Source organism: Puma concolor, chromosome B4, assembly GCF_028749965.1.
Source record: "Puma concolor isolate L17-30 chromosome B4, mPumCon1.1.hap2, whole genome shotgun sequence".
Classification (NCBI taxonomy): Eukaryota; Metazoa; Chordata; class Mammalia; order Carnivora; family Felidae; genus Puma; species Puma concolor.
Window position 1 is genome coordinate 127,621,793 of NC_141673.1, and position 15,069 is coordinate 127,636,861.

At 39.9% G+C, this 15,069-nt stretch overlaps 1 protein-coding gene across 1 annotated transcript in view; it reads left to right on the forward strand.

The window, feature by feature from the left end:
* The window catches only part of CUBN (cubilin), a 278,146-nt gene that overhangs the window by 193,863 nt on the left and 69,214 nt on the right, over positions 1-15,069 (forward strand). The window contains exons 46-52 of the mRNA XM_086714844.1: positions 431-640; positions 1,281-1,421; positions 1,947-2,128; positions 8,407-8,578; positions 9,678-9,884; positions 12,137-12,286; positions 14,507-14,628. Coding sequence (XP_086570970.1) covers positions 431-640; positions 1,281-1,421; positions 1,947-2,128; positions 8,407-8,578; positions 9,678-9,884; positions 12,137-12,286; positions 14,507-14,628 — 1,184 coding nt within the window. The remainder of the gene's footprint in view (positions 1-430; positions 641-1,280; positions 1,422-1,946; positions 2,129-8,406; positions 8,579-9,677; positions 9,885-12,136; positions 12,287-14,506; positions 14,629-15,069) is intronic.

Here is a 15,069-nt window from a genome sequence, read left to right on the forward strand (position 1 = left end):
CTAATCAATCACAGCACCCCTTCTAGTGGAGCATGCACTCAGTCTTCAGAATCACAGACACAGAGTCGTAGGCAGGCCCTATCAATCCATCAGTGAGTCCTTGAAATGAAACTTTCTTGCAGCTAATAGCTCTTACATCGTGTCCCATGAGGATTAATGAGATGTTACAGAATATGCCATTCACTTTTCCATTTCTCATTATTTGACTGGACCTGTGGTATCATTTCTTTTTACATCAATAGTAGATTTCAAATCATAAGGGAAACACTAACTTAAACATTTTCAGAATTTTTAAAGCATTAACTTATATTCAATTGGCATCTGAAAGTTTATAAATGCACTGGTTAAATTAAAAACAACAACAACAACAACAACAACAACAACAACAACAACAACAACGCTGTAACAGAATATTGTTCTTTTTTTGCAGCCCCGTGTGGGGGAAGAGTGACAGGGCAAAGTGGTGTCATCGAAAGCAGCGGATATCCAACACTGCCGTATAGAGACAATTTGTTGTGTGAGTGGCATCTGGAGGGTCCCTCGGGACACTACCTCACCATCCATTTTGAAGACTTTAACCTTCAGAATTCCTCTGGCTGTGAGAAAGACTTTGTGGAGATCTGGGAAAACCATACCTCTGGTCAGTGAAATACGTCTGCTGTCTTTTGGGGGTGTTTATTTTCACAGGTACTCATTCAACCTCTGAAGTTGCCTCAAGAAAGGCCAAACTACATCTATTCTTTGCATAGAAGGGCAGTCAGCTCGGACCTCTGCCAACTTTTCCCTCCCTGGGTTCCCCCTCATAAACAGTGGGTGTCCGGAGCCCCAGGTGTCCTTATATAGCTTATCTTTATAGGTCACGTTGAGAGAACACTGTATTGTGAAGACATCCTCTTTTTGTTGTGACTTTCCAGGGCCATATGCAGTTATTTGAGGGGCATCCTGTTGGGTAAGGAGAGGAGAGGGTGTGTATCCTAGAAATCACGTGAGTTGGACAGTTGTCACTCTGTTGACTGGAACCATCTCCTTAACCAAATGAGCTCCCTCGTTGCGCTGAGACCTCCTTGCCCTAACTGGTTGCAGTTTTGTTACACGTCTCCACATACTTGAATATGTTTGTTTTATTCCTGTTTGTCCTCCTCTCAACAGAGGTCACCATTTCTTTGTGGGCAGAGCCTTGTCTTTTATCATTTTCTTTGTACTTGTAGAACACCTCAAGTAGAGGTTAAATGAAATCAATCACCTGCATGTGTATATACTTAATTATTTGACTCTCACAGGAAATTTATTGGGCAGATACTGTGGAAACACCATTCCCGACAGCATAGACACTTCTAGCAATATCGCTTTGGTCAGGTTTGTCACAGATGGCTCTCTGACTGCTTCGGGATTTAGACTACGGTTTGAATCTAGCATGGAAGGTAAGTTCACTGATTTGTTAAGTATAGTAGATAATATAATAATATTAGTAATACTATACACACACACACACACACACACACACACACACACACACACACACACATATACTCATCCTAAGAAAGCCAGTCCATTAGCCCCACAGTTGTCAGAATTGGCCTTTCTGAAATACTTTGGTAAAACACAGATTTAATCTGAAAAAAACTGGATAATTACAAAAGTCTCCTGAATCTTCTGACTCTTGAGATTACTACAGCCGTTGGTCTCTCATGCTTCTTGGGCCATGATGATAGAATACTACCAGTGAACTGTCATCCATGGAAACATGAATTAAATGTTAAATATTAGAGATAGGAAGTGAATACCAGCGTTCTCTGTTAAGTCATCACATACACATAGTGAAAAATAAAAGCCGTAATTTTAGTATCCCGTGGAATACTAAAGAAAATATTTTAGAGAACACTCCCTGTGGAAGGGGTCATTTTGATCGGATTGGAAGATGATTTCTTGGGTTTCTTCCCCTTCAGAGTGTGGTGGAGACCTACAGGGCCCTACCGGAACATTCACTTCTCCCAACTTCCCGAACCCAAATCCTCACAGCCGGCTCTGTGAGTGGAGGATCACGGTGCAGGAAGGAAGGCGGATCACCCTGACATTTAACAACCTGAGGCTGGAAGTTCATCCATCCTGCAACAGCGAGCATGTGACAGTGAGTGTCTCCTTGCAGTCAGGGGTATCACATTCCATCGTTGAAGGAGCTTAATGACCTATCAATCGTAGTCAGAAACGTAGGTCGGGAATATTCCCATCTGTGCAACTGTACCTCAGACACATGCTCAGTATTTTAGATAGAACAAAAATGCAGTAAACTGCCATGATATTTGTAAGACCTGTTTTAAGAGGCTCTTTGTTGTCACAAAATACATCAGGGTCATAGGCAGGATAAATTTTAAGAGCAAATTATCATTACACACGGCAAAACGGGTAAATGGAGAAAAGCTGAGCCCGTGGGTAGCACATAGCTGACTGGGACCAGAGTCACAGAACGGGCCACCACCGAAAGTTCTGAGCGATTGAGTGGTCCTGCAAGGTTACTGTTTTCTGCCTGAGGTACTGAGTGCCTCCTTTGGAAGACCACGGGTGCCTGCCAAGGTCAGTGCTGCCAAGGTCAAATGCTTGGGGATATGCCGTCAGCATTCTTAGCTTCCCTTAGCAAAGGAAAACAAAGGAGACCCATGAGTGGGAATGAAGATTGTTAAATGACAGATACGCATGTAAACATATAGACACATACAGGATTAATTATACATTAATATTAATATATTTCCCTACCCAACTCGACCTTTCCTCAGTCCTTGTTATCTCAGCAAATAACAGTTTCAAACTTGGGGATGCTCAGGTCAAAAACATTGATGTCTGTTTTGGAGAACTTTCTCTCACACCTTGTATTACATGCATAATCAACCCCACTGACTGTATCTTTAAGGAGATCCAGAATCTAACTCCTTCTCACCATATCCCCTACTACAGCCATCACGGCTCACTTAGATGTAATTCAATAACTTCCGGCCTGTCTCCCTAGTCCCGCCCTCGTCTCCCTGCACTTTCAGCACAGCAGCTGGTGTGACGGGTTTAAAGGTAAAGCACATCATGCCGCTCTCCTTGAAAATCCTCTACTGGCCTCTCCTCTCACCAGAGGAGGATCCCAGATGGTTACACTGGCCCAGCTGGCCCTATAGAATCTGCATCTCCTCTCAAACTCCCCTCCTGCCCACTAGGATCCAGTCCCACTGGCTTCCTTTTGGGTGCTAGAATGTTCCACAACCCACTGTACCTGTGCTACGGCCTCTGGCCTGCATCTCCCCGACGGCTGTCTGTTCACTGTCTCTCTTCTTCGCTGCTCTTCAAACGACCTGCTCCCTGCGACCCTACATTAAATCGATTCCACCCTGGCCCATCCTGCTCCCTGCATTTTTGCCATCACAGCACTTCACACCAACTGACATTCCCCACGCATTTATTTGTTTGTCTGTTTATTGTCTGCTCTCCCCGCCAGAATGTAAGCTCCATCAGGATGTGCCCTGTGATTCATTCCCATGGAGTCCCCAGTGCCTGGCACAGAATAGAAACAGTAATTATTGAATGAATGAATAGAAGCACTATCATTGTTCCCCCCCTCCCTTTTTTTAAGTTTAGTTATTTATTTTGAGAGAGACAGAAGAGAGAGCACAAGATGGGGAGGGGCGGAGAGAGCAAGGAACAGAGGATCCAAAGCAGGCTCTGTGCTGACAGCAGAGAGCCCGATGCAGGGCTGGAACCCATGGACTGTGAGATCATTACCTGAGCCAAAGTCAGATGCTTAACTGACTGAGTCACCCAGGCACCCCTATCATTGTCCTTTTTTAAAGACAAGTCACTTTTGTTTTCAATTTAGTTGTCTCCTGTTGGGTAGTAGATTCAGAAATACAAAGCATCTTTGTACGTTACTATAATACTTCGTATTGCCCTAAAATGATCATATTCAAGCTTCAAATTTTGCTTCCAGGTTCTAACACCTGAAGGATTTTTTTTTTTTTATAGTTTAGCTATAATCCTTTATTTATTTATTTTTAAATATATGAAATTTATTGTCAAATTGGTTTCCATACAACACCCAGTGCTCATCCCAACAGGTGCCCTCCTCAATACCCATCACTCATCCTCCCCTCCCTCCCACTCCCCATCAGCGCTCAGTTTGTTCTCAGTTTTTAAGAGTCTTTTATGCTTTGGCTCTCTCCCACTCTAACCTCTTTTTTTTTTTTTTTTTCCTTCCCCTCCCCCATGGGTTTCTGTTAAGTTTCTCAGGATCCACGTAAGAGTGAAAACATACGGTATCTGTCTTTCTCTGTATGGCTTATTTCACTTAGCATCACACTCTTCAGTTCCATCCACGTTGCTACAAAGGGCCATATTTCATTCTTTCTCATTGCCACGTAGTACTCCATTGTGTATATAAACCACAATTTCTTTATCCATTCATCAGTTGATGGGCACTTAGGCTCTTTCCATAATTTGGCTATTGTTGAGAGTGCTGCTATAAACATTGGGGTACAAGTGCCCCTATGCATCAGTACTCCTATATCCCTTCTAACACCTGAAGGATTGAAATGATCTGTTTTATCAGATATTAAAAATTATTGGGCCCCAGGTGTTTTCTTCTATCTGAAAGCCAGGGAATTTTGGACTAAGCTTGCTTATTTTATTTTTTTAATGTTTTTTTTTAATTTTATTTTTGAGGGAGAGACACAGAAAGAGAGAGAGTGAGAGAGTGGGAGGAGGGGCAGAGAGAAAGGGAGACACAGAATCCAAAGCAGACTCCAGATTCTGAGCTGTCAGCACAGAACCCAATGCAGGGTTCAACCTCGTGAACCATGAGATCATGACCTGAGCTAAATTGGCTGCTTAACCAACTGAGCCACCAAGGTGCCTGTAAGCTTGCTTATTTTAGAGGAACATTTCCTCCCTATTAACAACTGAACATATAGAGGCAAGGTTGAAGTAGAAAAAAAAAATTAACCACTCGCAGTATATCATATTTTGATGTATTTTCTTGTCAATGAATATATCATGTAGTTGTAATAATGTGGCATAATTCATTTGCATGCTAATTTTCATCTATTTTTCTGATTATAAATATAATGGATGCCTATTGAACAAAATTTGGAGAGTTCAGAAAATAAAAAATATTAAAAATACTTGAATTTCAACCAATTAGCAACCAACCCATTGCTAAAATTTTGATGTATACAACAGCTTATTTTCCTTTGAAATTGTTTCCATAGTTGAAATATTGAATATAATGGTTATTAGGATGCTTACCAGCAGAATCTTCACATGCTGTGCAGGAAAGATAATATGAAGAGTCATAGTTTCAGAACTTGAATAAGAAAATAAAATTTGCAGCAACAACCACAAATTCTGAATCACATCTTACATGTCATTTTCCCATCTCTGAATCATATATGCCAAAGGTGTCTACTTCCAACTCTTTTAGCTTTTTCTTGGGTGCATATGTCATTATTTCAAAATAATATTCCTATTCTGCTCCTTGTTTGCTTTTCAGTCTTAGACATTATCTATCCACATGCAACCCTGGAAGATGAGGGTTGAGCTCTCTTCACAATCCAACTCCCTTAGCCCAAATGCTCACGGCTACGCACAATTCATAGCCTCTGCCAACTTGCTCCCAAAATACATATGTCACAGATTTTGCTTAAATTTCTCTTCAGTGTTTACAAGATTATGATTATATAGATGCCACTCCCAACCCAACTAAGTAATATACTATGGTAGCATTTTCTTGTTTTTTTCTGATTAATAACAATAATTGTGCCCTTTCTAATATTTAGTGTTGATGCACATATCACTGATTCTCCCACACGCTCTCGCTCCTGGTGTACGTCCCCACCTTGTATAGTAAAGCACACCCACCAGTTCATTCGTTTTCCTTAGCAAAATCCTTTCTCCATGGATATTCTCCATGATGGAACCTTTCTTCATCAGCCACATGCCTGATGCCAGCTGTCAAATCAGACATGCCCTTCACCAGCAACTTTGCAAGCCCCTTCATTCCTCTCCTGGGCTGGCCCCAGACTCCATGATTTGTGCATTTCCATGTCTTGGCTCATTTCCTAATTTGGTGAGGCATATGTTCTTGTATTTCCATAAGGACGTAGGCATGGATGTCAAGCTTTTTGAGATGGGGTGTACCTAGAATTATCCTTATTTCACCATTGATCTTTGAATATACTCTCTCCATTAAAATATCACATGTATTTGATACATTCACCTATGTATATAAACATGTTAATCATAATTTTTAAGTTTTATGTTGCTTCCTTTTGGAAGGGTCCATTTCTTTCAAGTTCCTGTTTCCTATTTACGTATATTGAGTAGTCTCTGCCTTTTACATTAGATGTTTCCTTAAATGTGTGGTGATGCTTGGTTGCTTATTGATATTCAAGAATGAAGTACTGAAATGCTGCTTGGAATCTCTGTGTGCATGGGATTGTCAATTTATGGTCCTCATTGGGTGGGGAGGGGAGGGACTTGACCGGTCAATGAGGGGGAACTACAAATGTCCTGTCTACAGGTCTTTTTTTTTTTTCCTGGGGAGGTTAAAATTCCAACAATACCTCTGAGAATTAATTTCTTTTATGAATCTTTAATATCATGTCCCCATTCTTTTTCTTCAAAATCTATTTCTATAGGTTCACTGTATGTTTTGTTTCCTCTTCACTCTGCTGTAAATAAGGGGATGTGGCTTGCCCGTTGCCCGTACCTTATTTACTTTGAGAACTTCTCGAAAAACGTGGGGTGAAGCGAGAAGAAAAGAAAGAAGGAGAAAGAGAAAGAGAGAGATGGAGAAAGAAAGAGACAGGAAGGGAGAGAAATAAAGAAGAAATGCACTACAATGAGATATGTGCCTGATTTTATTCCTGCTTATAGCAAATGTTAGAGCTTGTCCTGAATCTCAAATGCCTACTTCCTACTCCATTGCTTTCTGGGAGTTGCAGTTTCTGCGTACATATGTGAGTGGAAGAGGACAGTGGAAACAGCACTTTGGTGGCCTTTAAAAGCAGGAGCTCATGTTATAAATGGATGCCTGAACATTATCAGTCATTGTGATTCTAAGCTCAGGCAGACATTGGCGCAAGGATAACTGCCACTGGTCGTGGTTTCCAACGTGTTCCATTAGTCTGTAGTTGCTGATAATCTGATTCTGGCAAAATGTTGCCCATTCCTGTTTTCAGTATTACTGAAATTTTGTCATCTTCTGTTGCCTTCTACATGACTTCATGGTTTGCAATCAGAGGGACGATTTCAATCCAGTTTCATGATCACTAGTTGTTTGAACTTCGGCAAATTGCATAACCCTCTCTGAATTCTACTGTCTTAATCTGGAAAACAGGGATGATATTTTATGTCTGAGAGGGCATTGTGCTAATTGGATCAAGTAATACAAGTCGGCTATTAGCAGAGCCTGGTGCTCAGTTAGCAATAGGAAATGCTGTGTCTGGTCCTTTGAGTCAGAAGACACTTTAAACCAGAAGCCCACAGAGCTCAATTTCATAATCAATGATAGTAAATAAAAAAGCTCACACCGTCTGTTATGGAGTGCATCCTCTTCCTTCGTTTCTGTCAGTGCCATCCTCTGAATCATTATTCTTAATTGTGAACGATTCAAATCCTTGTTAAAAACAGGAATATCAACTACTCAATTAGTCAATTATTTTTTAGTTACTTCTGGATCTTTCCTGAACCGTGAAAAACAGGCAGGCTAAAACTCCCTTGGTCTTGCACAGAAATGGAATAATACTTTCCAGTTATTATAAGTATGTGCATAACTAGAATTATTGTTTAATATTTTGGAGTCAGCACTACTTGAAACCATTTTTTAAAATTCAAATTAATAAGAAAAGTGAGGCTTTGGATCCATAAGTACTTAGGAAAGAACTATTATATTGATTTTTTAAAGTTACTTTTCAAGGCATTTTAAAATATTTGAGTTATTATAGGCTTCAAATCATCAGAGACTAACATTTAAACCTTCATTCCAAATACGAAAGTTCCTGATACATTGTTAAGAAAAATGGTCCATCAGTGAACTCTGTGAACTAAGATGTAAGAGCGTTGGCCTGTCTAATTTACATTTAGAGCTTGATTTCCAGTTGCAAAGAGTACAGCAGTTTTTCATTTGTCAGCACATGGCAGGAGGGCTTTACTGTAATACTCTCATTTTAGTGAAATGACCCTGAGGCCAAACAGAATGTGCTCCGGGCAACAAAGTGGCTTGTGGCACTGGGCTAGGAGCCCGGACTGTTAAGTAATTCATTTTAGCACAGAGTTTCCTTAGAAGGAAGTGTATCTGGGCTGTGAATATAATCTCCCAGGAAATATTCAGTAAGATGGACTGTGTGACTAAAGGTTAAATGATTTTTCCAACAGATATTCAATGGCATTAGAAGTAACTCACCCCAGCTAGGGAAACTGTGTAGCAGTGTGAATGTAAGTGAGGAGATCAAATCTTCAGGACACAAAATGAGAGTCGTGTTTTTCACTGATGGATCCAGGCCATATGGAGGTTTCAGTGCTTCCTACACATCCAGTGAAGATGCAGGTAAGAGAAGACGTTATAAATACACCTGTTTCAATCATGGGCACCGCAGATGTTCACACAGCTACCACCAATAGCCGCCGAGCCATCTATTTTCCCTTTCGAGATCAAAATTACACCTAAGAGCTTCTACAGCAGGAAACACATATAACCAGGTAGAAAACCCATGCCAGGCAGAAAAAAAAAAGTTATACTTTCAGAAAGAAAGCTGCCATTGTGAATTAAAAAACAATGCTGTTAGGAGAGCTTCTAGCTCAATCCCGTATAATGTCGCCATGAAATACTGGTTGCCTATTTCACAGTCCTTGGTCAATTATTTTCTGCTGAAAGTGACCTTCTATCTCTAAAAAGGTAACTGACTCCCTGAAAGTGACTAATTGAAGATAGACAGATTTTATGGTTTCTTAGCCAGCCATCTGTATATATATTTCCAGTGTAAATGAATGAGGGTTCACATTGGATACAGAGTATTGAAAAATTATGCAAGATACGGCCTTTCCAGTCTAAATATTCGCCTACTTTCTGGATTGGTGCTATTATCTAAGAGTTTTAAATAGTAGAAAGAGTTGGAACTGAATGTTTAAAAAATCTTTGTTTCATTGATAGGAACATTCATTCCCATATGAAAAGGAGCGAATTCATTGGCACTCCCATGATGTTATTTGTTTGATGAAATAACAAGGCTCAAGTGGAGAATTGCTAATGAGAAGCCACTGAGACCACCACTGTAGTTAGATATTTCTCCAAATTAAATATTAATGAACAATAGGCTTAAATTAGGAGAAACAGATGCCCAGCCAAACCCACAAACCCACCTAATCTACCCTACAGGAAAATAAAGAAGCTGTTTAGTTTTACACATATTTCCAAACTCTCAGAAACGTCTTCCATAGAAATTCACACCAACTTCCATAGACACTCACAGAAACTCACAGAAACTTCTTCATGCAGGAGCCAGCCCTTCACCCACAATCTTAACGTCATCTACAAAAACAAAGCAATAAAAATCTTGTTGTTATTTTCGTTGTTATTGTATTATTTGCATCTTCTGTTATGGCCTGGACCTCACTGCTACTTTCTCTGTTGCCCTTTGTTTTCTTAGTATGTGGTGGGTCCCTTACAAATTCTGCCAAAGGAAACTTCACTTCCCCTGGCTATGATGGAGTCAGTAATTACTCAAGAAACTTAAATTGTGAATGGACTCTCAGCAATCCAAATCAGGGAAATTCATCCATTTACATTCATTTTGAAGATTTTTACCTGGAAAGTCACCAAGACTGTCAGTTTGATGTCCTTGAGCTACGAGTGGGTGAGTTCAAAGAGCATGTTCTCCCAGTTTATTTTTTTTTATATTTTTTATTAGAGAGAGAGAGAGAGAAAGCACATGCAGGGGAGTGGGGCAGAAGGAGAGAGAAAGAATCTTCAGCGGGCTCCATGCTCAGTGCAGAGCCCATCTCCAGGCTCAATCCCACGATCCTGGGATCATGACCCTGGGATCATGACCTGAGCTGAAATCAAGAGTAGGATGCTCAATTGACTGAGCCACCCAGGCGCCCCAACTGTTCTCCCATTTATCCACGGTATTCTTCTTATACCTGGGGACCACCAACAATGAAGGGACTCAAGTGCCTACAATGTATGTACATAGAATCCAAAAGAATGTTGGTCAGAAAAAAGCTGTAATTCTGTGGACACCCAGCTGAGGTAACATGCTCTATTAACAGTGAGTGAGTTGGGTCAGTGTTTACAACTAGACTGGTGTTTCAATTGATGTGAGACTTACCCAGGAGAGATTCGGTTTGCGTGTATTCTCTCTCTGTCTCTTTTTAATGTTTATGTATCTATTTTCAGAGGGGGAGAGAGAGCAAAAGGCCAAGTGGAGGTGGGGCAGGCAGAGAGAGAGGGAGAGAGAGAGAATCCCAAGCAGGCTCCGCACTGTCAGCACAGAGCCCAATGCAAGGCTCCAACTAAGGGAACTGTGTGATCACTACCTGAGAGGAAATCGAGAGTCGGATGCTTAACCGACTGAGCCACCCAGGTGCCTCTGTCTGTTCTCTCTTCATGAGTTCAGGTGGTCCCTTCAATAATCTTTTAGTACTCAAGACTTCTTTCCTCAGAGACTGGGACTTGGCATGGTCAGAACTGTATCAGTGATTTCCTAAATTTACAGGAATTCTACTTAGAAATCAAAAGAAGTTTTGCAGTGTACCAGATGAAGAAGCACATGGAAGTTATTTGGGGAATTATCCCCAGAGGAGTCAAGCTTGTCTTTGTTTTCATGATGGAAATGGATTGAGGTTTACTTGGTAAACCATAAGTCTCCAGAATTTTTAAAAATCTGCATTCATAGAAGATGAATCCATTTTAGTTCTTTCTTGAAGTTGAGGAGTGGGTTATCCATCAAATTGCACCCATTGTTACATTGACACCCTTTCTGTGGTTTGGAAAAGAGAAACAAAGTAACATTGTAGATTGTCTATGCTGTTTAAGGTTCACTGAGTTCCATGTCATTGCAAAAAAAATTTTTTTAAAGGAGGTTGAAAGCAGCAGAAAATAGTACAATTAGGTGGTGGCAATGTTCTACGGTGGCTACTGAAATCAATGCTGACTTTGAGATCATGTTGGACAGAATTTTCAGGGAGAACTTGATAAAGTCTGTGGTCACAGACCAAGGGACTCAGCAGGAGAATCATCTGGACCCTTCTAGGTAGATGAATCTAGAGGAGACTTACGAGGAAAATGGAAATTGTAGTTTGAGAATGTTCTCCATGTGATTCTGACAAACCCACACCACTGCCACCTGGCTCAAAACCACTGGCTTATTGAATTAAGCAGAGTAGCTGTATATTAAATTTCTTATAGTCCCTCATTTTAGAGACAGTTAAAATACTATATTTTGTTGACTTATGCGATCAATAATACTGATCTGACAGGATAAAGAGAAGATTAAATGTGAGCTCTGTAGGTGTTTTAAAAAAGGTTAATCAAATTACCATGAAAAATAATCTCCATAAAAATACTCAGCTCTCTCAACTCTTAGCCTGAGTACTGAATATTCTATTCATTTTAGTTGATTAAATGCAGTGAAGAAATCATTAAAATTTTAGCTAATTATCACTTTTATCTTGATGATGTATTTTATCACTGTTGGTATTATATTTTTTACTTCCTAAAAAAAGGCACATCCAAAAGGTTTTGTTTTCTTTTTAATTAATTGTATCTCTGTTTAGGTATGCTAAAATAGTTATGAAAACACAAATTGGAACAAAATGGCACCTACAGTAGAGAAAGATGCCCATACTAAAAAAGCATGGGTTTTTTCCTTTGTTTTTTGTTTTTGTTGTTGTTGTTGTTTGTTTTTACCCTGTTGGAGGGACTCTTTCTTTTGCAGTTGACAAACATAGAAAGGAACTTTGTGAAATGGCAGCTACTACATCAGAATCTCGATGTGTGTCAATAAATACCTTGAAATGTTTTTTATTATTTGTTCCTACTGAATTCATGGAATGTCTTTCTCAAAAGCTACATAAATTATGGCAATTGGTGTATTATTTTGCTCAGGGGATGCTGATGGGCCTCTGATGTGGAGACTTTGTGGACCTTCAAAACCTACAGTGCCACTGGTTGTACCTTATCCTCAGGTGTGGATACACTTCGTCACCAATGAACGTGTAGAATATGTTGGATTTCATGCGGAGTATTCTTTTACAGGTAAGACTTGTGATTAAGCTCTCAAACTCTGGCAATGGAATAGTTAACAATTTTCCCCACAAAGATCTTACATCTATTTTGTTAGATTCATTTCTAGGTAGCTATGAGTTTTGTTACTAATGTCAATGAGATGTGCCAAATTACGTCTTCTAATTGTTTCTTGCCGATATCCAGGAATTTAAAATTTTTTACGTGTGGATCTTTAGCCCAGAGATTTCACTACACTCTTACTAGCTTTGGTATTTTGTCTGTAGGTTATCTGTGTTTTTTCTGTGTCAACAATCCTGTCTTCTGCAAATGACAGTATTTGTTTCTTTCAACCCCAAAACTTAATGTTTTTTCTCGTCTTATTTCACTGGCTATGCCACCATCACAATGTTGAACAGAAGGGGTGATAGCATCTTGTTTCTGACCTTAATGTGAATGCCTATGACCTTTTATTGTTAAATTTATTGATTTCTCTTAGGTTTTCAGTAAATACTTCTTATCAGGTTAAAGAAATCCCTTCAATTGTTAGTGTACTTTTTTTTTTTTAATTCTGAATGGGTATAAGATTTTACCAACTGATTTTTCTGCATCTTTTGAGATGATACTGTTTTCCTCCTTTAATATATTAATATAACAAGCTGTATATTAAAAGACTTTCTTCTCATTAAACCATCTTTTAATTTCCAGGATAAATCCTAGTTGGTGTGACATGTGTTTTGAACATATTACTAGATATTATTTGCTAATGTTTTTGCAATTAGCATCTGTGACATTCTGCTTATATCTGGATTTGCATCTGTGACATTCTGCTTATATCTGAAAGTTCAACCCAAGACAGACAGCACTGTTCTTTGCTGCTTCTCTGGGCCATCAGAGTTTTTCTAGAGTCCCTTTCTACTAACATGGCCGTTCTTTTAGAACCTCAACATTATGTAAAAGTCTCAACTCCAGCCCTTCCTTTTGTGAGGGTCCAAGGCCGTATGTTCTTCTTGTGCAGGTGTTCAAAACCTCAGACCCATATCTCTGGGGCCCACACCTTCGTTCTACATCCTTTGAAACTGATGAACTTTCAGTAGAGGATTACCTCTCAGAATGTGAGAGGTATTCATTTCTGAGACAGAGAGAGACAGAGCAAGGGTGGGGGAGGGGCAGAGAGAGAGGGAGACACAGAATCCGAAGTAGGCTCCAGGCTCTGAGCCATCAGCACAGAGCCTGATGCAGAGCTCAAACTCACGGACCGTGAGATCATGACCTGAGCCGAAGTCGGACGCTTAACCGACTGAGCCACCCAGGCACTCCTACACTTAATTTTTTTATAGATTTTGGAAATCCCCTTTCTTTCTATTAAGTTTACCTATTAGTCAAAATACGTTTTGGTTATAGTTTTATCTAACATCTCTTTGTGTTATAATCAAACAGTTGATTGGAAGAGGGAGTAAAATTGGTCAACCACTTGCCAGTTGACTTTTCTTTATTGAATTGAAAGAAAAGAACGAGGTTTCAGGAAGCAGTATTATTCATGTAGAATGTCAGACCATCCTGTGTTTTAAAAATATATCTGTTCTTCAACTTGCCATGCTAATCTATACTTTGATAGCTGACCACCGACATAAATGCTTTTTATCAAATGACAAATTCTTTAGTTATGCTATGCATCATATTCTTCAAGCTTATATTTATTTTCAGTGGCTTGTTTTCTTTCAAGCAAGGCAATGTTATTACACAGTGTGGGTTATATGCACATCTAATTATTCTCCATTTATGGTACAGATTATCTTCCTTCTCTTTTGTACTAAATATGATCCTGTCTTGGGACACCTGGGTGGCTCAGTCAGTTAAGCAGCTGACTTTGGCTTAGGTCATGATCTCGTGGTTCATGAGTTTGAGCCTCGCATCGGGGTCTGTGCTGACAGTGTGGAGCCTGGAGCCTGCTTCAGATTCTGTGTCTCCCTCTCTCACTGCCCCTCCCCTGGTTGTGCTCTGTCTCTCTCTGTCTCTCAAAAATGAATAAACGTTAAAAAATGGTCCTGTCTTCACTGTGTGATACTGTTTAACACTATATGGAATTCTGGTAATTTCTAATCTTCTACCCAGTTTTACTTTGCTTTTTCCACTTTCTTCTATTCATTTATTGCTTTTTTAAAATCATGGCTGTAAGACCTACTTACTTTGGCTTTGCAGAGATTTTTTTTTTCTTGTATCTAATTTAGAAGGTTACAAATCTCATTTCAGACTGTGGTGGAATACAACTGGGTGAGAGTGGCGTAATCACAAGTCCCAACTATCCAGCCTCTTACGACAGCTCGACTCACTGTTCCTGGTTGTTAGAAGCCCCACAAGGCCATACCATCACTGTGAGTTCTGATTCTGTTCTGGAACAAAAATACCACATCCTGTGTGGAAACGGATTTCTTTTAATAAGCAAGCAATTAGAATAGGTTTTGATCCTGCAATCAGATCATCATCTTCCCCAAGTCTTCTCTCGTTAGAGTACAGACATTGGCATCTCCAAGTGTACAGTTACTGAAGAAATCTAGTTTGCAAAAGCATAGGAGAGCGTATATGTAGACAATGTTCCCCACCCAGGAGAGAAGTGCAATCACATTCTTTTTTTTTTTTTTAATTATTTTTAACGTTTATTTATTTTTGAGACAGAGAGAGACAGAGCATGAACGGGGGAGGGTCAGAGAGAGGGAGACACAGAATCGGAAGTAGGCTCCAGGCTCTGGGCCATCATCAACCCAGAGCCCGACGTGGGGCTTGAACTCACGGACCACGAGATCATGTCCTGAGCC